This window comes from Symphalangus syndactylus, chromosome 24 (genome assembly GCF_028878055.3).
Source record: "Symphalangus syndactylus isolate Jambi chromosome 24, NHGRI_mSymSyn1-v2.1_pri, whole genome shotgun sequence".
Classification (NCBI taxonomy): domain Eukaryota; kingdom Metazoa; phylum Chordata; class Mammalia; order Primates; family Hylobatidae; genus Symphalangus; species Symphalangus syndactylus.
The window spans coordinates 50480651-50503998 of NC_072446.2; the positions used below are offsets into that span (position 1 = coordinate 50480651).

The 23348-nt window shown below is 42.5% G+C and overlaps 1 protein-coding gene and 1 long non-coding RNA gene across 9 annotated transcripts in view; one reads left to right on the forward strand and one right to left on the reverse strand.

Moving 5' to 3' along the window:
* Positions 1 to 1322, reverse strand: part of LOC134735879 (uncharacterized) — a 29013-nt gene extending 27691 nt beyond the window's left edge. Inside the window, exon 1 of the long non-coding RNA XR_010119443.1 lies at positions 984 to 1322. This is a non-coding gene — a long non-coding RNA (uncharacterized lncRNA). The remainder of the gene's footprint in view (positions 1 to 983) is intronic.
* ZNF337 (zinc finger protein 337) lies at positions 1304 to 22971 on the forward strand. Of its 8 annotated transcripts, none has more exons than XM_063633866.1 (6): positions 1313 to 1429; positions 11197 to 11411; positions 11498 to 11573; positions 11839 to 11965; positions 12301 to 12396; positions 20140 to 22971. In XM_063633866.1, the coding sequence occupies exons 3-6, from the start codon at positions 11526 to 11528 to the stop codon at positions 22143 to 22145; spliced, it is 2277 nt and encodes a 758-aa protein (XP_063489936.1). In that variant the 5' UTR covers positions 1313 to 1429; positions 11197 to 11411; positions 11498 to 11525; the 3' UTR covers positions 22146 to 22971. The 8 variants fall into 8 exon arrangements, with proteins under 8 accessions (XP_055121591.1, XP_055121588.1, XP_063489936.1 ...); XM_063633864.1 differs by lacking the exon at positions 11197 to 11411 and adding an exon at positions 5461 to 6686 and having other exon boundaries at positions 1314 to 1429; XM_063633867.1 differs by having other exon boundaries at positions 1338 to 1374.
* Positions 22972 to 23348: the final 377 nt, after the last annotated feature.

The window sequence follows — 23348 nt, forward strand, 5'->3', positions numbered from 1 at the left end:
ACACAATGGGATATTAGCCAGTCATTAAAAGAATGAAATTCTGTCATTTTCAATAGCATGTATGAAAATGTAGGACGTTATGTTAAGTGAAATGAGGCACAGCATGACAAATATCACATGTGCTCACTCATTTGTGGGGCTAAAAACGTGAACTCATGGAGATGGAGAATAGAATGAGATGGTTAACAGAGGCTGGGAAGGATAGTGGGTAGAGGGGATAAAGAGGGACTTGTTAACGGGTACAAAAATACAGTTAGATAGAATGAATAAGATCTAGTAGTTGGTGGCACTATACAGTGACTATAGTAAAGAACAATTTTACTATATATTTAAAAATAAAAGAGAGAACTGGAAAGTTCCTAAAACAAAGAAATGCTAAATGCTTGAGGGGATGGATACCCCAATCACCCTCATTTGACCATTAAACACTGTATGCCTGTATCAAAACATAACATGTACCCTATAAATATGTACAACTAATATTTATCCAGAATAATTAAAAATTTAAAAATCAAAAGAGAAAAAGCAAACAGCAAGTATACCTAGTAAAGGCCTGAAATATAAAGTCTATGTGGTTTGGCAAGCGACAAAAGATATCAGCATATTATACACCCTACATAATCAAAGAATTCTGGCATTGATGCATAATTAGATAAATGGGGGAACAATTAGAAATTGAAATGCAAATGTAAATTGAGTATACTGAATTATGTAGCTGAAACCTTAAATTATTTGGTAAAGACTATATTTTTAATAAATTTAATGGGAAATTAATAAAATATCGGAAAATTTTAAAAATAAGCGTATATTCACAGTGTGTACCTGGAGAAAAATTAAACCATTGAGAGATCTAAATGCGAATGATAAAACCACAAAACCCGTAGGAAAATCAGAGATCAAAAGTACTACATAGCAAAAAAAAAAGAAACAAAAGAAAAAAAAAGACATAACCATAATCAAATGACAGTGGGAAAATTACTTACCTATATCATAGAAATGGGAAAATATTCTTAATGTATGTATAGGGCTACATAAATAAATCACAGGATCTGAAAGGATCCCTCCGCGTCCAAAAGACCATGGGCTCGCACCACCCGTCAGAGAGGAGTCCTTCCGAGGAGTCCTTCCAAGGATTCCGGGTCGCGCAGTCCCCGGTGACGGCTATGCCCAACATTCTGGGGCGTGTATCTGGACGACTTCCGAGGACTCTGGGGAGTGTAGTCCACCGAGGGGATGCGACACGGACGGTCGTATAGCCCCGGGCCGCGCCGAGGATGCTGGGTAGCGTAGTCCCGGCCGCGCTGAGGATTCTGGGTAGTGTAGTCCCGGGCGGCGCCGAGCGTTCCAGATCCCTGGGCGTCAGCGGGCCGTGAGGTGCGTGGTACACCGTCGGTGACCTCACCGCCTCGGTTCGCCCTCAGCCGCCCTGGTGAGCCGCGCTCCTGCGGGTCCCTCTCTCCAGCGCGCCCTTCCCGCGCAGGAAGAAGGGCCGGGAAGGCCTGGGACACGAGGGCGCTGCTGGGGCCGTAGCGCGCACTCCCTCCGGCCCGGCGTCTCCGCGTTCTGGGGAGGGGCGGAGACCCAGGCCGCGCCTTGGAGTGGGCGGTGGGGCTGCGGCTTGCCGAGCGCCCCGGGTCTGGGCAGCCACTGAGTCTCTGTCCCCGGTTGCGTGTAGTGGCGACTCGGGCGGTGAACAGCCCAGATTTCACAGGGGCGCCGAGCAACCCAGGTCCCCGTGTGCCAGGGTCGCCGCTCCTCGGGTGGGGACGGGCCAGCGGCCTAGCGAGCTGCCACGGGGGTCTTTTGGCTGGAGGTGGAGGGGGACTCGGCCACAGCCAGGGTCCACTGGTGGGGTGGGGGTTACAGCCCTGAGACTGGTGGGCTAGGTCCGACTCGGGTTCCCTCCGACTCTGATGCTCCAGACTTTGTTGTGGGAGGCGGGACCGGGGAGGACTTCGCCCGCGTGTTTTGGGGAAGGGCCGCTGCTTTGAGTTGGGGGCGCCCCGCCTTGGGACGATCTTCCGCGGATAGGAGTGTAGGCCGGGACCGAATGTCCTCACACGGGCACGTCTAGACGTGTGGGGGGGCGGGGGCTCTGCGTGGGGCAGCGTCCGCGGGAGGTGAGGTGGCTGTGGGGACCCAGGTGGCCTCTTCCCTGGGACCTTGCTAATGATGGCAAAATCCGGGTTCTGCCAAAATATATTTAAAAAGGTTTATTCCTAGTCAGTATGAGTGACTGTGGCCCAGGTTATTCAGTCTCAAGAGGTCCTGAGAAAGTGCCCGAGGCGGTCGGGCTTGCAGGTTAATTTTATACAATTCAGGAAGACAGGAATTTCAGGTAAAATAATAAATCAGGCTGAGCACTGTGGCTCATGCCTGTAATCCCAGCACTTTGGGAGGCCAGGAGTTCCAGAGCAGCCTGGGCAGCACAGCAAGACCCTGTCTCTACATGAAATTAGAAAAATAAAAAATTAGCAGGGCCTGGTGTCCTATGCATGTGGTCTCAGCTACTTGGGAGGCCCAATCAATTGAGTCCGGGAGGTGGAGGCTGTAACGAGCTATGTTGGCTGCACTGCACGCTAGCCTGGGCAACACAGCAAGATCCCGCCTCCAAAAAGAAAATTATAAATCAACAAGAGAAAGATATACACGGGTTCCTCCCGAAAAGCCGGTATATCTCCAAACGGGTTTATACCTCTTGGGGACACTTACGGATTATTTAGTGGACAGTTGGTTGAGAGACTTAAGCTATTGCCTAAAGACTGGAATCAGAAGCATGCCAGAGTTAAGGGGATTGGCGTAGATAAAAGTTCTTATTATGTAGATGCAGCCTCTTAGTGGCAGCTCTCAGAATAGATGGTAAATGTCTATTTTCAGTTTTTTGGGTTTTTTTGTTTTTGTTTTTTAGAAAGAGTCTTGCTTTGTCGCCCAGGCTAGAGTGCAGTGGCATGATCTCAGCTCACTGCAACCTCCACCTCCCAGATTTGAGCAGTTCTGCTGCCTCAGCCTCCTGAGTAGCTGGGACTACAGGCGCCCGCCACCATGCCTGGCTAATTTTTGTATTTTTAGTAGAGATGGGGTTTCACCATGTTGCTCAGGCTGGTCTTGACCTCCTGACCTCAGGTGATCCACCCACCTCGGCCTCCCAAAGTGCTGGGATTACAGGTGTGAGCCACCGCGTGTCAGGCTGGCTGTCTCTTCCAGACCTAGGAAAGGCTTAGAACGAAGGAGGTCTGGCTATGTTAATGGAGATTCGCTGCAGATGCAAATTTTCCCACTCATGACAGCTTTGCGGGGCTATCCATTTCAATCTGTTGCCCCTGTGGCAGCCACTTCAAAACATGTCAAAGAAGTATATTTTGTAATTTCCTTCAGCATCTGCTGTCATGTGATGCTGTACCAGAGTCAGGTTGGAAAGTGAGCCTCATTATATAAGAGTAATAAAACTCGTCTGATGAGATTTTATGGTTTCTCAGGCAGGACTCCCCAAGCCTCATAGATAGGCATTTGGGCAAGGGAAAAAAGGTGAATTTAGTCCTCACCAGGTTGGCAGGGCTTCCTCGGTTATTGGAGTGGGAGTAACAGCAACCATTAGGCCCTGCAGTTTTTTTTAAATGCCTTTGGGGCTGTGCAGTGACCATCCAAATAACTGATTTAATCATTTCATTATGGAAAAATTGTCAGCAGAACCCCAAAGTAGAGAGACCCATCAGTCAAGATATACCTCATGACCTTGCAAGCTAATCTAGCTTAACCGAGATCCCCTCCTAACCTATGCAGATTCATTGAGAAATGTCATAGCCATGCCTAACTGGTTAAGACATAGCCCTTTACAGCGAGAGTTGAAACCCAAGCTCTAGCACTTTCTTGGCTGTGTTGCTTTGAGAAAGGTATTTAAATGTTTTGTGCCTGTTTCCTCATCTGAAATTGGTGGGTAATAGTCACTTCATAGGACAGTTGTGAAGATAGAATGCAGAAAAATTTGTGCCATGCCTGGAACCATCCCTGGCATATATTAAATTCTCAATAAGTGTTAAATTATAATGAATATCAACACTTCCTTATTCTGGAAGCACCAACGGGATAAGCTGTGTTTAGGGTTAGCATCATGTCAGGACAGGCTCTGTTGTGATGCCCACACTCAGGATCTGTTCCCAGGAACCTGCGTACAGTTGTTTTCTTCTCTGGAAGACTTTGGGTCCTTTTTTTTAACAAGAAGAGGCTCTACCCTGGGACTGGGAATTTCCAAGGCCACCTTTGAGGATCACAGAGCCAGTTTTAGAGCTATTTTAGTCCCCAGCTCCTCTTCCTGCACTCCCACGTTACCCATGAGAGGACTGTCTGCAGGATAAGGGAGGACAGCCCAACCCCAGGTGGGGACTTCTTATGTATTGCCTTCCTGCAGTGCCTTCTCTGCCCTAAACCATGGTGGGTTTCCTTTGCTAATGTCTGGCATCTTGTGCCCTACACTGTCCCGTCTGAGGCCCAGAACCTCTCAGCCAGTTCTCATGGGGAACGTTCCCCAGATCTGATGCCCTCATTCAGGACACGTCCATCATTGTCCCTACATTTCTTCTCTCAGTGCTTTATTCAGGCTGCTGCATTCGTGGTGCAGACCAGGTCTTGTAAAAAATTATTCAGTCAGCATGTGCTGAGCCATTGTCCTGTCTCAGGGACAGGGCTTTATAGTCATTGCCATATTCATCTCTTCAACCAATGTGGAAGTTAGGAATTGGAATCCCCATTTCACAGACTAAGAAGTGGTGTGTTAATCAGTTGAAATAATTTTTACAGCTGGGCGTGGGGGCTCACACCTGTAATCCCAGCACTTTGGGAGGCCAAGGCGGGCAGATTACCTGAGGTCAGGAGTTCGAGACCAGCCTGGCCAACATGGTGAAACCTCATCTCTACTAAAAATACAGAAATTAGCCAGGCATGGTGGCTCACGCCTGTAATCCCAACTACTCTGGAGCCTGAAGCAAGAGAATCACTTGAATCCAGGAGATGGAGGTTGCAGTGAGCAGAGAACATGCCACTGCACTACAGCCTGGGGGACAGTGAGACTCTGTCTCAAAAAATAATAATTTTTACTTTATGTAACATATCTGGGATCAAGTGGACTGGGTTCAAGTTACTTTATGTAACATATCTGGGATCAAGTGGAGCCAGCTGGGATTTTGGGGGTTTCTGTTAAGAATTAGCTTTATTGAGGTATAATTGAGACAATAAAATTCTCTCTCATTTTAAGTTCTAATTGATGAGTTTTGAGAACTGTATATAGTGAAGTCTTGATCATCAAATCAACATATGAACATTTTTCATCTCCCAAAAATGTAGGAGCTGTTTTTTTATCTTAGGAGAATTTTAGTGAAATGTACGTGGAGGAGCTAAATGTTTCAAGTTTGCCTCATATTCATATCTAATTTATTGGTAACTAAACCACTTTCTTCTGGCTCTCAGTTTCTGTTCCTACAGGATATTAACTCCCACAGATGTCAACAGATGGCAGGAGTGAGACCAAACAGTTTGCAGTGTTCTCCACTCACACCCTGGAAATGAAAGTTTTCTCTATTTTTCCTCTCCAAATTATCTCAGAAGGGATATTCAATTTTTTTCAAATTTACAATGAAAAATATTGAAGTAGGAACTAAAGTAGAGAGAATATATAACAGATCTCTCTGTTCCCTTGCACCTTAACACTTTGCTCTTCTTATTTCATCCAACCCCCTCCCCACCCCATGCTTTCTGTTTTCAGGCTAGAGCATCTTGAAGCCAATCCAAGACACCATTTTATCTGTAAATTTACTGCAGCTACTTCTCTGAGGACTATTTTTGTTGTTATTGTTTTGCCTTTTAACATAACTAGAGTACCAGAATCATACTCAACAAAATCAGCAATGTATTAATTTTACCCATTACCCAGTTTATGCAGAAATTTTCCAGGTCTCAAAAATTTCTCCTTACAATTCAGATTTCACACTCAGGTTCATTAAGATGGGAAGCATGAGAGAAGAAATATCTAGAAACCAGCTCAGTAGTGCCCCTTGTCTGTTTTACTTCTCTCTTTGTGATCTAGGTAAAGGAAGTTTCCCTACCTTGGCAAACTTCCCATCTGCCTGCTTAGGTGCTGAGGCTTGTTCATTCTTTCCCTGCCATAGCTTTTTCCTCCCCTTCCTTCTGCCTGCCAGGCTTATCTCCTAATTCTCCTTCTGCCCATGAGGATAAATAATGATCACACCACTTACCTAATTGCCTGGCCCTAGTTCTGGTCCCAACTATAATCAGAAATGTGGATTCTGGAATGGCAGTGAGGAGCAATGTGGACTGTATCTCCAGCAAAACACCATAACTGGTAATTTAGAAAACCAAAAACAACCATTTAAACCACACAGAATTTGTCTTAAGACTACTCAGGAATTTAGAGAAACATTTATTCAGAAAAATCAACTGAGCCCTGAGAACAGTGAGAGTCTGTAACATTTGACACACAGACTGCTACCCTCCCCACCCCCATTTTGGTCCACTTTGAGAGAAACTCCACTGTGGGCTGTGAAAATGACAAGATGGAACCCTGTCCCTCTCCAGTTCTCAGTCTATGGTGACAGCTTTTCCCTGAGAGAGGCACGATGACACTATTCTTAACTTCTCTCCCCCTGCCAGTCCTGTGTTCCTGAAGCTGGTTTCACGTAAGTGTAGTTGAGAAGTGTGTTTGGGTGTGGACCTCCTTGAATTTATTCCTGGAGTTTGTTGAGTGTGCTGGCCTTGTAGATTCATGTCTGTCTTCAAATTTTGAAGTTTTGGCCATTATTTCTTCAGTAATCTATCAGCATCTTCTCCTAGACACCCATATATATGTCCAGTTAATGGCGCCTTATAACTCTTTTGGCTCTGTTCTTTTTTCTTCCTGCTTCTCTGTCTCTGAAATTTCAAATTCTTCTCTTTATGTTTACTGATTATTTCTTCTGCCTGCTCATCTGCTGTTAAACCCCTCTACTGAATTTTTCAATTACTGTGTTTTCGGGTCCAGAATTTTTGTTTGCTTCCTTTTTGTAATCTCTGTTGATATTTCGTTCGTATATATTTTCCTGATTTCCTTTTCTCTACCCGTGTTTACATGAGTTTTTGAAAATATTTTAGACAGTCTAAAATCTGTCTAGTTTGCTTGAAGCGTAGTTTCTCCAGGGAAGGTTTCCGTCACTTTATTTTCTTCCACTTATTGGGCCATGTTTTCTGAGTTTTTGTTGTTGTTGTTAGAAATTAGGCATTGTGAAAAAAACAAGCTCCTTTTCCGGTTTTTGCAGACTGACTCTTTTCCAGGGAGGATTTTTGCTATTATCTTGGCATTCGTTCTAAGCTTTGGGATCAATCTGAGGAGAAGGTTTAAGATTTTCTCAGGCCTTTTTGGAGCATGGATCTTACCTTTGCTTGTGGCTTTTTCCATTTTCTCATAGGCAACTGCTTTTAAATATTTATTTGTCCCAAGAGTCTCTCCTCTGGGCCTCTGATGGTCTGTTGTATGTCTCCACCCATAATATCTTGCCCAGGCATCTGCTCTTCAGTCTGTCTGCTTCTTTACCAAGCAAGATCCAGTGCTTTTCCTCCCTAAGGTGTGAGATCCTCAAAACAGAACAGTCCCTCAGGCAGCCTCCAACAGCTTCGAACCTTGTAAGAAAGGTCTACTGTGCTTTCTCAGGTTTGAGGGAAGGAGGTGGAAACTGGGATGCTGCTTTAGAGGTTCTGTTGTATTCTGCACCTGTAATTTTTTGCCCCAGGGATCTATAGGCAAGTTCACCATGAGATTTTTCCATTAGGCAGCACTTGGACAGGATAGAACATTGGGAATAAGGTGTATTGGGCTGCAAATATGACTGTCTCCTGTTTTGTTTTTGTTGTTGTTTTGTTTTCTTGAGACTGTGTCTTGCTCTGTTGCCCAAGCTGGAGTGGAGTGGTATGATCAAGGCTCATTGCAGCCTCAACCTCTTGGGCTCAAGCCAGAAGTAATTAGGACTACAGGCACGTGCCACCACATCCAGCTTTTACATTTTTTGTAGAGATGAGCCTTTGCCATGTTGCCCAAGCTGGTCCCGAACTCCTGGGATCAAGCGATCCACACGCATCAGCCTCCCAAAGTGCTGGGATTACAGGAATAAGCCACTGTGCCCAGCCAACTGCCTTCTTTTTTAATGTGGCTTTTTCTTGATTGAGCAGTTTCTTGAATGCTGGGGACTTTTGAGTATTTTCAAATGAAGTTAGTTCCTATAAGATTATTTTAGCCAATTTTTTGGTAAGCATAGAATTAGCAATATGATTAATGCTTTTTCTGTAAACTACTGTTATGAAAAATCTGAAATGGGTAGCAAAATTGGGAGATGGTAATATGAATCCCCATGTTGCCTTCATCCAGATTTGATCATTTTAAAACCATGGATAGTTTTGTTAGATTTATCCCTTCCCCCTGTTTATGTGCCAAAGTATTTTAAACAAATCCAGATGTCTTATTTTACCCATATATACTTGATCTCTGAGAGGATTTTTAATCAATGTTGAGGTGTAACTTGCATACCATAAGAAGCACTGCTTTTAACTGTATAGTGAGTTTTGACTCACTAAAGTATACACAGGTCACTTATCACCTCAATCAAGATATAGAACATTTCAACAGAGTTCTCAAGTGCCCTTACATGTAATCATTCCAGAGGAAAATAGTCAAGAATTCTCACCAAAATATGGACAAGTAGTATCCAGCAATACATGAAAAGGATGATATATTCTAGCCAAATAGAGTTTGTTCCCAAAAAAACGAGGATAGGGTGAACATACAGTAAGCTACCTGTGGAGATATTTAACTTTTTTTTTTTTTTTTTTTTTTTTTTTTTTTTTGCTGGAGTGCAGTGGCACGATCTCCGCTCACTGCAAGCTCCGCCTCCCGCATTCACACCATTCTCCTGCCTCAGACTCCTGAGTAGCTGGGACTACAGGCGCCGCCACCACTCCCGGCTATTTTTTGTATTTTTTTGTATTTTCAGTAGAGACGGGGTTTCACAGTGTTAGCCAGGATGGTCTCAATCTCCTGACCATGAGGAGGAGGCCCGCCTCGGCCTCCCAAAGTGCTAGGATTACAGGCGTGAGCCACCGCGCCGGGCGGAGATACTTAACCTTACTTAACTTTCTTTCTGTAGTTCTCCGCTTAGGAACAAAAGGAAAGGCAGCTTCTTGGATGAATGGGCTTTCAGATTAATATTTTTCTTTTGGCAGAGTGGTTTGGGTTCCAACGTTTTTATTTTCCTTTCACTGCTTTCAGGGAGCAAAAGAGAAAAACCTACATGACTATCTTAATGCAGAAAAATACTTGATAACATTTCACACCTATTCAGGGTAAACATTCTCAGCAAATGAGGAATAGAAAGAATTTCCCTTAATGAAACAAAGGTGATGTGTGACAGCCTGGCTGTCAGTGTGTTCACACTAAGATCAGGAACAAGCATTAATGTTGATTCTTATCACTCTTAATTTAGCATTATCCTAGAATATCTAGCTAACCTATTAAGGTATTAAAAAGGAATAAAAGGCATAAACGTTGAAACAGAAAGAAAAAATTTTTATTCACAGAAGATGTGAGTATATACATGGAAGAATCTGTAGTTAAACAACTAGATACTAGTAACACACAGTTTAGGAACTTCAGGAAATAAGGTCAGTATTTTTAAAAAGCACTTGTATTTCTGTAACCTAGCAGCAAACAGTTAAAAAATGAAATACATATTTATACTACCATCAAAAACAAAATATTTAAACTTCTAAGAGTAAATGTAGGGGAATATCTGTTTGACTTTGGAATAGGTAAAGATAGCACAGATGGGACATGAAAGGTGTAAACTATGTAAGTATTTAGAAAGAAATAACAAAAATGTTTTAAATCCCCTTTCAACTGCCCTCAGAAGAAGAAATTTCACTGTTTTTCTTCTCCAACTACATGTAAACCAAAAAGTATCAGAGTCAAGTACCAATTTAGATGTTTATTTTGCCACAGTTGAGGACATGCCACAGAGAGGTCAGTGGCTTTCCCCAAAGATGAGTTTGAGAGCTTCATTGTTTAAAAAGGAAAAGTAGGCTGGAGGGGAAAGAGGAAAGGTATGGTAATCCACCTGTGACAAGAGAAAAGGAGCAGGCAGGAGAATAGTTATACATTCATCTCACACTCAGTAAATCAGCACTTTACATAAGATAGGTGTGCATAGAGTAGCTACTGTGGAGATATTTAACGTTTTATCTGTAGCTATCTCCTTAGGAACAAAAGGAAAGGCAGCTTCTTGCATGACTCAGCTTTCAGCTTAATGTTTTCCTTTTGGCAGAGTGGACTGGGATCCCTAGTTTTATTTTCCTTTCATAACACCATAGTATTTGTTCACTTCTTCTGTCTCAAAGTTGCTGGCTAGTGGATGTATGTTGTGTTCATCATAATCACCACATGATAGCATCTTTGTTCCTTCACATTTCCTTCTTTTCACCCCTATGTCTGTGTTTTTACTTTTACTTTTTTTTTAATCAAAACATTCACTTAAAAGTATAGTGAATACTCTAATGAAATCATTATACCCACCACCTTAATTTACAGTTCTTTTCCTGTATTTCTACTGGAATTTTTTTCAAAAAATTCAGAGAAAATAATATATTGAACCCAGTACACATTATTCAGTTCTAAAAATTATGAAGTGTGGCCAGTAATGCTCAATTGACTTTTGAGGGTGAGAAGGGGTGTTTAAGCACATCCAGACATCATTTTCACTCATGAATGTTCCAAAAGTTTGCATACAAGGAAGGGCTCATGTTTTTAAAACCCCAAATTTTTTATAACAACAAAATTAATGTTTGATAATCTAATATCCAATTAGTGTTCAGATTTCACTAGCTGTTAAAACTCCTCACATATTCTTTGTTGCAATCAGATCCAAATTGCATTGGATCACTCATTGCCTTAGATTGACCATGTGTCTGAGGACTTTTATTCCTGACAGCTCACACTCCCCATGCTATTAATTTGTTAAAGGCTTTGGTGTTGTACAGTACTGAATAACTGCCAATGCCATCTGCCTGTGGCCTTCTCAACTTTGTCTGCCCCTGTGGTTATCCTGACTTCAAACCCGGGGAGACAGAGGCTAGAAGAGGCAGACAGCTTTTGTGTGTTCTCCTGTCCAGTGCAAAGAATACCTGGAACTCCGAGCCCTAATCTTAAACGCAGGACCTCATCTGCAGGTGTTCCTCATCCTTTTAGCCCCTCAGTGATATAAGCAACAAACCTCATCCAGCTCCTGGGGCTCAGGGTCTTCACTCCCCGATGAGCTTGTCCTGGATTTGCAGGGAGCCTGGCTCCCTAGACCTTTTGGCCAGACCCCCACAGGGGAATTGTGCAGGTACGCCCTCCCTAGATCCCCAGTTGTGTCACACATGGGGAGGGCAGCTGCACCCAGCCACCCTCTGACTTCTCTCCTCCCAACAGATCGGCCATCTGCAAGCTTCCCTTCTCCATGGAGAGCAGGAAGACAGTCATGGGACCCCAGGGAGCCAGGAGACAGGTGAGACTTCCCAGAACTGTCCTTGCTGTCACAGGATGGACCCATCTCCTTCACTGGCCCTAGCAGTCACATTGTTAGCACAGGACCAAGGCCAGCACCGCTCCTGGGGAGTGATCTGTCTTTCCTGGCGTCCTCCAGCAGGTGACTGGCTTGTGGGTGTCACTCATCAAGTAGTGATCTGTGTACAGGTGGCAGAACCTGGAATCTTCCAACTGCCCGAGTGCAACACTGTCCCTGGTGAGCATGCCTGGGTTTTGTGTTACAGGCTTTCTTGGCATTTGGGGATGTCACTGTGGATTTCACCCAGAAGGAATGGAGGCTGCTGAGCCCTGCTCAGAGGGCCCTGTACAGGGAGGTGACACTGGAGAACTACAGCCACCTGGTCTCACTAGGTAAGCGTGGCTTCCCTCGAGCCTAACATTTGGCCTGCAGTGCCTCTGATGTTGCCATAGGGTTAGGTTCAGAGACAAGAATGTTGTTTTCTCTATTCCCCTGAGGACGGTCTGGCTTTGGTAAAGTTTCATACTGACTGCCACTGGGCACCTGCAGGCCTCTTTCACCACACTGGGGCTCCCCCTGGGGATTTGTACTCTGATCATGGTAGACAGGGTCCTCCTGAGCCTTCCCCTCTGATTCTCCCTCCCTTCCTGCCCTGAGTGGCTCCAGCAAATAGCCCGTGGAGCCTACAACCAGGAGTCACCTCATGGTTTTTTTTCCCTGTGAGCAGGAATTCTCCATTCTAAACCAGAACTCATCAGGCGGCTAGAGCAAGGGGAAGCACCTTGGGGAGAAGAGAGAAGACGCCGGCTGGGCCCCTGTGCAGGTGAGGGGATAGACAGGGCAGACAGAGCACAAGGCACTCAGCCTTTCAGGAGGGAGGAGGCTTCTCTGAGGCCAGGGGACCTGGAAGCTGTTCTGGCCTCCTTGGCTGCTCTTCAGACCACCTGGCCCTGCCTTCTTCCAGTCCTTGCTGAGTGAGTGGTTCTCCTGAGGTCCCTGGACTCCTTCTCCCAGGAAGCCTCCTTTCCCCCTACTTGCTAGGCTTCTTTCTCCCACTCGGTCTCCTCATTTGTGACTTTCCTCGTGACTGCCCGACTGCAAGCCTAAGTCTATCACCCCTTCCTGATACTGTCCGGGTATTCCTATTTTAGCTTCTTTTTGTTTTCTTTTGTTTTGTTTTTTTAATTATTTATTTTTCTGTGTAAGTAAATATAAATTTTTTGACACAATTTGGATCTCATTCTTCTATATACTGATTTTTTTTTTTAATTTAAGTTCTGGGGTACATGTGCACAACGTGCAGGTTTGTTACATAGGTATACATGTGCCATGTTGGTTTGCTACACCCATCAACTTGTCATTTACATTAGGTATTTTTCCTAATGCTGTCCCCTCCCCTGCCTCCTATCCCCCAGTGTGTGATGTTCCCCTCCCTATGTCCATGTGTTCTCATGGTTCAACTCCCACTTATGAGTGAGAACATACAGTGTTTGATTTTTCTCTTCCTGTGTTACTCTGCTGAGAATGATGGTTTCTAGTTTCATCCATGTTCCTGCAAAGGACATGAACTCATCCTTTTTTATGGCCACATAGTATTCCATGGTATATATGTGCCACATTTTCTTAATCCAGTCTGTCATTGATGGGCATTTGAGTTGGTCCCAAGACTTTGCTATTGTGAAAAGTGCTGCAATAAACATACATGTGCATGTGTCTTTATAGTAGAATGATTTATAATCCTGTGGGTATATATCCAGTAATGGGATTGCCGGGTCAAATGGTATTTCTAGTTCTAGATCCTTGAGGAATCGCCACACTGTCTTCCACAATGGTTGAACTAGTTTACACTCCCATCAACAGTGTAAAAGTGTTCCTATTTCTCCACATCCTCTCCAGCATCTGTTGTTTCCTGACTTTTTAATGATCGCCATTCTAACTGGCATGAGATGGTATCTCATTGTGGTTTTGATTTGCATTTCTCTAATGACTAGTGATGATGAGCACTTTTTCTAAGTGCTCATCACTTAGATGACATTATGCGGCATAATGTCTTCTTTTGAGAAGTGTCTGTTCATATCCTTTGCCCATTTTTTGGTGGGGTTTTTTTCTTGTAAATTTGTTTAAGTTCTATTTTAGCTTCTTAAAACCTCAGTCCGTTATTCTCCTTCTTCAATTCCATAGCTTTTTTTCCTTGTCGTTTAATGTTTTAAGCAGTACTACTGTTGCCAGAGGTCACTTCACTTCTTCCTTCCCCTACTTCCCCCAGATGTACTGCCTGAGTGGGGCTGTGGTCTAGGATTGTGCACCCTCTTAAGTCCCTGTAGTCACTGCAGTGGTTCATCAGGCCTCATGATGATGATGATGATGATGATGATGATGATTCTTACCTCTAGGGTGGACGTGTTCTCTTTTGGAGCAGTTTTAGTTCACAGTTAGGCCCTGTGTTCCTCTCTTCTCTTTTCATGCTGTTTTACTGGCTTCCCTCACTCCTCACAGTGGGACCACAGGAGACTGCTGAAAAGTGGTGTTAAGTTTTCTGCTTATGACAATGATAAATTTAGTTTTCTCTATCTTGTTATGTGTCAGTTTCAGGGGTCATCTGTTTCTATTGACCTTTATATGCTATTGGAGAATGTGTGGACAGATTTAGCCTTATGCAGCTGCAGTTCTCGAGTACTTGGAAGTCTCTTTTATGTCTTGTTTAAGAAACCCTTCCTAGATCAAGTTTATAAAGATATAAAGATCTAAAGATACAAAGTTTTTTTTTTTTTTTGAGACGGAGTTTCACTCTTGTAGCCCAGGCTGGAGTGCAATGGCGCAATCTTGGCTCCTTGGAACTTCCACCTCCTGGGTTCAAGCAATTCTGTCTTAGCCTCTTGAGTAGCTGGGACTACATGTCCTCATCACCAGGCATGGCTAATTTTTTTTGTATTTTTAGTGGAGACGGGTTTCACCATGTTGGCCAGGCTGGTTTTGAACTCCTGACCTCAGGTGATCCTCCCACCTCAGCCTCCCAAAGTGCTGGGATTACAGACATAAGCCACCATGCTTGGCCAATATATAAAGATTTTTGTTGTTGTTATTTAACTCTTCTGTGGCTTTATAGTTTTTTGGGGGAGGGCAGTTTGAACTAATACTTGGAAAGATGATTTTTACATCTTCTATATTCATAGTGGATTGTTCCATATCTACTAAGTTTTGTAGGACTTACTTTATATATTTTAGCCTACTATTAAATACATGCAGGGTTAGAATTATTACAATTTTATTGGCTCACAGGGAATCTTGTGTCCTCTGTACTTTCACCATCATCTCCCATTCCTGGATTATTTTGAAGCAAATCCTGGTCATCATATTTCATCTGTAAAACCTAATAATAGTTACTGTATTATAATCTATTTCGTTTAATATTAATATTAGTTCCTAAGATTTTTTTTGGTGACTGTAACCCTCATTTAACTTTCCTTATTTCATGGCATATATATTTTGAGTTTACATCCTATAATACTTCCTTTCCTCCAGCATTTTTTTGTGAAGCAAATGTTGAACAATTATATTTTGGTGGATACTAAAAAGTTGAAAGGCTTATAGAATGAACACCTGTCGATCTGCCACCTACAGTCAGCATTTAGCTTTGTGCTCCATATTCTTTATTGCTTACTTACCCAGCTGTGCATTGCTCTCTCCATCCATAAGTCCATCTTCCTTTTGATGTTCTTTAATATTGTGGACATCATTATCCTTTATGCATAAACACTTCAGCATGCATATCAATAAGTAGTATTATAATGTTTCTTTGTGGTTCTTTTTAGGATTTATATAAGATGCATAAATCTTAAGTGTAACATTCAGTGAGCCTTGACATATGCATAACTTTGTGTAATCTGGACCCTTATGACAACACAAAAGAATTACTCTCACCCCAGAAGTGCTTTTGTGCCTTTTTCCAGTCATTTCCTGCCCCCACGTCCACTAGAGAAAATCACTATTCGGATTTTGTTCAATATGCCTTAATTTCACCTATCTTAGAACTTCATGTAAGTGGAATTACACAGTATACTCTCTGTCAGAAAATTAGCAGGTTGATTTTTTTTTATGGTTATTGTTGACTTTGTCCTATTGTCTGCAAAAAAAGCAGGTTCATACAGACTGTGGAGTTCTTTCCCATTCCTTGCTTCCCACCACCCCAGAAAAAATGTGGGGGCATCCACTGAGAAATTTGGAGCTGGCCTGAGTTTTCACGTGCATAAGGTCTGCTTTTGGATCGGTGCCACTCCCTCAGTTTACATAGGTGGGAAGAGACTCCTTTCTTAGTCATCTTGAGTATCGTAGAAATGACGAAATATCATAGACTGGGAGGCTTAAACAGCAGACATTTATTTCTTACAGTTCTAGAATCCGGGAATTCCAAGATGAAGGTGCTGGCACCTTTGCTTCATTGTGAGGGTCCCCATCCTGGCTCACAGGCTGCCACCTTCTTGCTGTGTCCTCTCATGGGCTCACCCCATGATCTCAACTAAACCTGTTTATCACCCAACAACTCCACCTCCAAATACCATCACATTGGGGGTTAAGGCATCAACATATGAATTTGGAGGGGATGCTAACGTTCAGTCCATTATCAACTCCCTTCTCTCGCCCCCATATCAATTACTTGCTGATTTGTCTGCCAGTTAATTAAAATAAAAGGCTTCTTGTCTGCCACTGACTTCTGAAAGTGTGAATGTTTAATGTAATGGGAGTATATGTTAGGATTTTATTTAACTCATAAGTGAGGTTACTGGCAGAATGACAAAGCTGGTTCAGTGCAGCTATGAGAAGGTGGGATGTATGTGGGTAGTGCCAAAATAACACCATTGTAAGTTACCCTGTAACTTATACAGAATCAGCAAACTTAACTGTCATTATCTGAGTGATCAGAAAAATTAGAAATTATACAGAGGATGTAGGAAAGCTCATATAATCATATATCTGACAAGTTTTGGAGTATTTTTCCTGAATAATAAGCACATTGACTGTCATCGTACCAGCAGTATTTTCTATCAGTTTGCTATTTCTCTTTTCACTTTAGTTTTTCCTTTCTTAATATGAATATTCATTTTAATGTATTAAAAAAGATAATTCTTTATTATTCTCCATTTATATATAAATATCTCCCCTTTGTAGATGCCTACTATTTTGTATTAGTTTTGGGGGGATTATTTTCTTATTTGTTGATACATAATAATTGTACACTATTTATGGAGTAGATGTGGTCTTTTGATATATGCATACCATATGTAATGATCAAATCAGGATCCATAACCTCAAATATTTATCATTTCTCTGTATACTCAATTTTTTTCTATTTTGAAATATAAATTACAGTTAACTATAGTCACCTTACTGTGCTATCAAACACTTATTTCTTCTATCTAACTATATTTTTGTACCCATAATCAACCGCTCTTCATTCTCCCTTCCCTCTCCCTTTCCTAGCCTGTGCTCCCACATATGAGTGACAATATGCAATATTTGGCTTTCTGTGCCTGGCTTATTTCACCTAACATAACAAACTAATGATACTGATTATATCATTAGTTAATGATAATGATTCTAATGATACTGCTGTGACAGTAGTATTCTTATTCTTCTTTATGGTTGACTAACATTCCATTATATATATGTACTACATTTTCTTTATCCATTCAACCATTGATGGACATTTAGGTTAATTCCATATCTAGACTATTGTGAATAATGTTAACATGGGGGTACAGGTATCCTTTTGCCATACTGATTTCCTTTTCCTTGGATAAATATGAAGTAGTGGGATTGCTGGATTGTATCATAGTTCTATTTGTAGTTTTTTAAGGAACCTCCATACCATTTTCCATAATGGCTGTACTAATTATACACCAAGAGTGTATAATTATTGCCTTTTTTCTGCATCTTTGCCATTGTTTGTTATTTTTTGTCTTTTTGATAATAGCCATCCTAATTGGGTTAAGAGGATCTCTCAGTGTGATTTGCATTTCCCTGATGATTGGTGATGATGCGCATTTTTTCATATACCTGTTGCCCATTTGTATGTCCTATTTTGAGAAATGTCTATTCAGATCCTTTTCCCACTTTTTAGTTGGATTTTTTGTTGTTGTTTGACTTCTTGTATATTCTGTATATTAGTCCCTTGTAAGATAAATACTTTGCAGATATTTCCTCCCATTCTACATTCTGTATCTTCACTGTTGATACTTTCCTTTGCTGTACAGAAGCTTTTTAGTTTTTAGTTTAATGCAGTCGCATGTGTGTATTTTTGCTTTTGTTGCTTGTGATTTTGAAGTCTTAGCCATAGAATATGGCTAGTTTAGGCCAGTGTCCTAAAGCACTTCTCCTGTGTTTCTTCAAGTTGTTTTATAATTGTGGAACTCATGTTTAAGTCTTTAATCTATTTTGAGTTTATTTTTGTATAGTATGAGAAACAAGCATCTAATTTCATTCTTATTCATTTTGGAATTCACTTTTTCTAATACCATTTATTAAAGATTCTGTCCTTACCCTAAGGTATGTTTTTAGTGCCTTTGTCAAAAATCATTTGGCTGTAAATATATGGATTTATTTGTAGATTATCTATCTCTTCTATTGGTCTATATGTATTTCATTTTTGTTTTTGTTTCTATGGACAGGGTCTTGCTCTGTCCACCCAGGCAGGAGTGCAGTGGTGCCATCATAGCTCACTGCAGCCTCTAACTCCTGGGCTTAAGTGATCCTCTTGTCTCAGGTAGCTAGGACTATAGGCATGTGCCACTATGCCCAGCTAATTTTTTTTTTAATCTTCTGTAATGATGGGGTCTCATCGTGTTGCCCAGGCTGGATTCGAACTCCTAGCCTCAAGCAATCCGCCTGCCACAGTCTCTCGAAGCACTGGGATTACAGGTGTGAGCCACTGTGTCTGGCCAGTGTCTATTTTTAGGCCAATACCATGCTGTTTTGGTGACACTAGCTTTGTATTATATTTTGAAGTGAGGTAGTATGATGCCTCCCACTTTGTTCTTTATGCTCACTGTTGCCTGTTGGAGGTCTTTTTGGTTCCTTATGAATTCTAGGAGTATTTTGTCTATTTTTATAAAGAATGTCACTGGTATTTTAATAAGTATTTCAGTGAATCTGTAGATTGCTTTGGGCAGTATGGTCATCTCAGCAGTATTATTTTGCTTCATGAACATAAGATGTCTTTTCATTTGTTTGTGTCCTCGTCTATTTATTTCATTGTTTTTATCATAGAGAACATTTAATTTGGGGTTAAGTTTATTCATATAGTTTTTTGTACCAATTATAAATGGGATTGCTTTCTTGATTTCTTTTTCATCTAGTTATTATTGGCATATAGAAACACTACTGATTTTTTTTTTCTGATTTCATATTGTGCAACTTTATTGACATCATTCATCAGTTCGAAGAGTGTTTAGGTTTTCTATAGGTACGATCATGTCATCTGCAAAAAGAGACAATTTGACTTCAGTTTTCCAGCTTGGATGCCTTTTATTTCCTTTTCTTGCCTTATTTTTTTCTCTTACCATAGTTCTGACTAGGACTCCCAGAACTATGGTGATAAGAGTGGTGAAAGTAGACATTCGAATCTTCTTCCAGTTCTTAGAGGAAAGACTTTTATATTTTCCCCATTCACTAAGATGTTTGCTGTGGGTTTGGAACATATTGTCTATATTATGTTGAGATATGTTTCCTGTACACCTGATTTAAGTTTTTATGATAGGCCGGGTGTGGTGGCTTATGCCTTTAATCTCATCACTTTGGGAGGGCAAGATGGGCAGATTGCTTGAGCTCAAGAATTTGAGACCAGCCTGGACAACATGGCGAAATCCCATCTCTACAAAAAATACAAAAATTAGCCAGGCAATGGCACCTGTGGCTTGACTACAGGCAGGCACCTGTAGTCCAGCTATTTGGAAAGTTGAGGTGGGAGGATCGTGTAAGCCTGGGAGGTCGAGGCTGCAGTGAGCCATGATCATGCCACTGTACTCCAGCCTGGGTGACAGAGTGAGACCCTGTCTCAAAAAAATAAAAGTTTTTATTATAATGGGATTTTGAATCGTATCAAATCTTTTTCTGTATCTGTTGAGATGATCATATGTCTTTGGTCCTTCACTCTGTTCATGTGATGTATCACAAGTATTGATTTGTGTATGTTGAATCATGATTGCATACCTGGGATAAATCTCATTTGATCATGGTGTATTATCTTTTCTGTGTTGTTGCATTGGGTTTGCTAGTATTTTGTTGAAGATTTTTCCATTTAGCATCATCAGGGATATTGGCCTGTAGTTCTCTGTTTTTGCTGTGTCCTTGTCTGGTTTTGGTATCAGGATAATGCTGGCCTTGTAGAATGAGTTAGGAAGAATTCCTCCCTGCCCCGCTTCAATTTTTTGGAATAGTTTGAGAAGAATTGGTGTTTGTTGTTCTTTATGAGTTTACTAGAATTAAGCAGTAAAGCAATCTGGTCCTGGGTTTTTCTTTGATAAAAGACTTTTCGTTACTGATTCAGTCTCATTGTTGGTCTATTCTCCAGGAATATATGCAGAACATGTCCTGCGGCCCAAGAATCTTGGACTTGCACATCAGAGGCAACAGCAACTACAGTTTTCTGATCAAAGCTTCCAGAGTGACACAGCTGAAGGTCAAGAGAAAGAAAAAAGCACTAAGCCCATGGCATTTTCCAGCCCACCCCTAAGACATGCAGTAAGCTCAAGGAGGAGGAACGGTGTAGTGGAAATAGAGTCTAGTCAAGGCCAGAGGGAAAATCCTACAGAAATAGACAAAGTATTGAAAGGAATGGAAAATTCAAGATGGGGAGCATTCAAGTGTGCAGAGCGTGGGCAAGACTTCAGCCGGAAGACTATAGTAATCATACACAAAAAAGCACATTCCAGGCAGAAACTTTTTACATGCAGGGAGTGTCACCAGGGCTTTAGAGATGAGTCAGCATTGCTCTTGCACCAGAACACACACACAGGCGAGAAGTCCTATGTGTGTAGTGAGTGTGGGCGAGGCTTCAGCCTCAAGGCAAATCTCCTCAGACACCAGAGGACACACTCAGGAGAGAAGCCTTTTCTGTGCAAGGTGTGTGGACGAGGCTATACCAGTAAGTCATACCTCACTGTGCATGAGAGAACACACACAGGAGAGAAGCCTTATGAATGCCAGGAGTGTGGGCGAAGGTTTAACGATAAGTCCTCATACAACAAGCACTTGAAGGCGCATTCAGGGGAGAAGCCTTTTGTGTGCAAGGAGTGTGGGCGAGGCTATACTAATAAGTCATACTTCGTTGTGCACAAGAGAATACACTCAGGAGAGAAGCCTTACAGATGCCAGGAGTGTGGCCGAGGCTTTAGCAATAAGTCACACCTTATCACACACCAGAGGACACACTCAGGGGAGAAGCCCTTTGCGTGCAGGCAGTGTGAGCAAAGTTTTAGCGTGAAAGGAAGTCTCCTCAGACACCAGAGAACACACTCAGGGGAGAAGCCTTTTGTGTGCAAGGATTGTGAGCGAAGCTTTAGCCAAAAGTCAACTCTCGTCTACCACCAGAGAACACACTCAGGGGAGAAACCTTTTGTTTGTAGAGAATGTGGGCAAGGATTTATTCAGAAGTCAACCCTTGTGAAACATCAGATCACACACTCAGAGGAGAAGCCTTTTGTGTGCAAGGACTGTGGACGAGGCTTTATCCAAAAATCAACCTTCACTTTACACCAGAGGACACACTCAGAGGAGAAGCCTTATGGATGTCGGGAGTGTGGGCGAAGGTTTCGGGATAAGTCCTCCTATAACAAGCACCTGAGGGCACACTTGGGTGAGAAACGTTTTTTCTGCAGGGATTGTGGGCGAGGCTTTACCCTGAAGCCAAATCTCACCATACATCAGAGGACACACTCAGGAGAGAAGCCCTTCATGTGCAAGCAGTGTGAGAAAAGTTTTAGTTTGAAGGCAAATCTTCTTAGACATCAGTGGACACACTCAGGGGAAAGGCCATTTAATTGCAAGGATTGCGGGCGAGGCTTCATCCTAAAGTCAACTCTCTTCTTCCACCAGAAGACACACTCGGGGGAGAAGCCTTTCATCTGTAGTGAATGTGGGCAAGGATTTATCTGGAAGTCAAACCTTGTGAAACACCAGCTTGCACATTCTGGCAAGCAGCCTTTTGTATGCAAGGAGTGTGGGCGAGGCTTCAACTGGAAGGGAAATCTCCTCACACACCAGAGGACACACTCAGGGGAGAAGCCCTTCGTGTGTAATGTGTGTGGGCAAGGCTTCAGCTGGAAGAGAAGTCTCACCAGACACCACTGGCGGATACACTCAAAGGAGAAGCCTTTTGTGTGCCAGGAGTGTAAGCGAGGCTATACCAGTAAGTCAGACCTCACTGTGCATGAAAGAATACACACAGGAGAGAGGCCTTATGAATGCCAAGAGTGTGGACGAAAGTTTAGCAATAAGTCATACTACAGTAAGCACTTAAAGAGACACTTACGTGAGAAGCGTTTTTGTACAGGGAGTGTGGGTGAGGCTTCATCTTGAAGTCATATCTCACCAGCCATCAGAGGACACAGGAGAGTAACTTTGCTTTGTTACAAGCTTTAGTTGAGGCTATATAACTTGGTCGTGAAGATATAACAAAGGCAGACAGAATCCAGAGGGCTACAGAGAACCTGAATTCAACCCATGTGTCCCCAAGAGATTCAGAGAAAAGAGGTCAATGTTTAGGGAACAGAGATGCCAGTTGAGGGGAGGGCATTACCTGGGCTATTGGGGAAATGTGGTCTCTTTCCTACTGAGCACATATTCTTGTTGTATTTGAGTGCCAGGCTGTGCTTTCTAAGGACTACTCTTAGCCAGTGACTGCAGAGCAGGGATAGCAAGGCAGGCCTGTTACTGACACTCTCCCCAACCTCCTTGGACTGCAGGCAATCTAGGACACCTCCACCAAACCTCCTCTTGCACTTTCCTTCCCTCTGGCTGCCCTCCCAGCCTTCCTTGGTTTGGATGTTTTGTCCCCTCCTTAATTTATGTTGAAACTCTACATAAACTGTTTACTGTTGAAACAGTGTAACAGTATTAGGAGGTGGGACCTTTGGGAAGTGATTAAGTCAAGTCACGAAGATAAGAGTTTTGTGAATGGGATCAGGTGCCCTTATGAAGAGGCTTGATAGAGGGAGTTTGTCCTGTGGCCCTTCTATTTTCTGCTCTGTGAGGACACAATGCTCCTCGCTTCCAAAAGATGCAGCATGAAGGCATCATCTTGGAAACAGACATGAGCCCTCAACAGACAACTGAACCTACCGATGTTTTGATGTTGAACTTCCCAGCTTCCAGAACTCTGGGAAAATAAAGTCCTCTTTATACATTTCCTAGTCAGTGGTATTTTGTTATAACAGCTCAAATAGACTAAGTAACTGCTCCCCTCATCATTCTCTCACAATCATATCTTGAAATAAAATCTCTGTATATGCAGTCCCATATTGGTCTTTGCAGAGAACTCCCTCCAACACAGCTGATACCAAGAACAGTCTGACAAAACAGGTGGTAAAATAGGGATCTGGGGACCACTCACCTGCCTGGCAGGAGTAACGCAGGTTGGCTGGTGGGGCACAGGTAGGTGGTTAGCTGCAAAATATTTCACAGGTGATTTCCTGAGAAAATGCCTCAATGATAGAGAATGTTGCAGCAGGTGTGATGATGCAGGCCTTTGAAAATGTAGGGAAAGTGCCTACAAAGAACAGA

Coding starts and splice junctions, on each gene's coding strand:
- ZNF337 (XM_055265616.2), top strand. CDS start 11,526: ATGGAGAGCAGGAAGACAGTCATGGGACCCCAGGGAGCCAGGAGACAG. Junction 11,574..11,838: donor CCCAGGGAGCCAGGAGACAG/GTGAGACTTCCC, acceptor TTTGTGTTACAG/GCTTTCTTGGCATTTGGGGA. Junction 11,966..12,300: donor CAGCCACCTGGTCTCACTAG/GTAAGCGTGGCT, acceptor CCCTGTGAGCAG/GAATTCTCCATTCTAAACCA.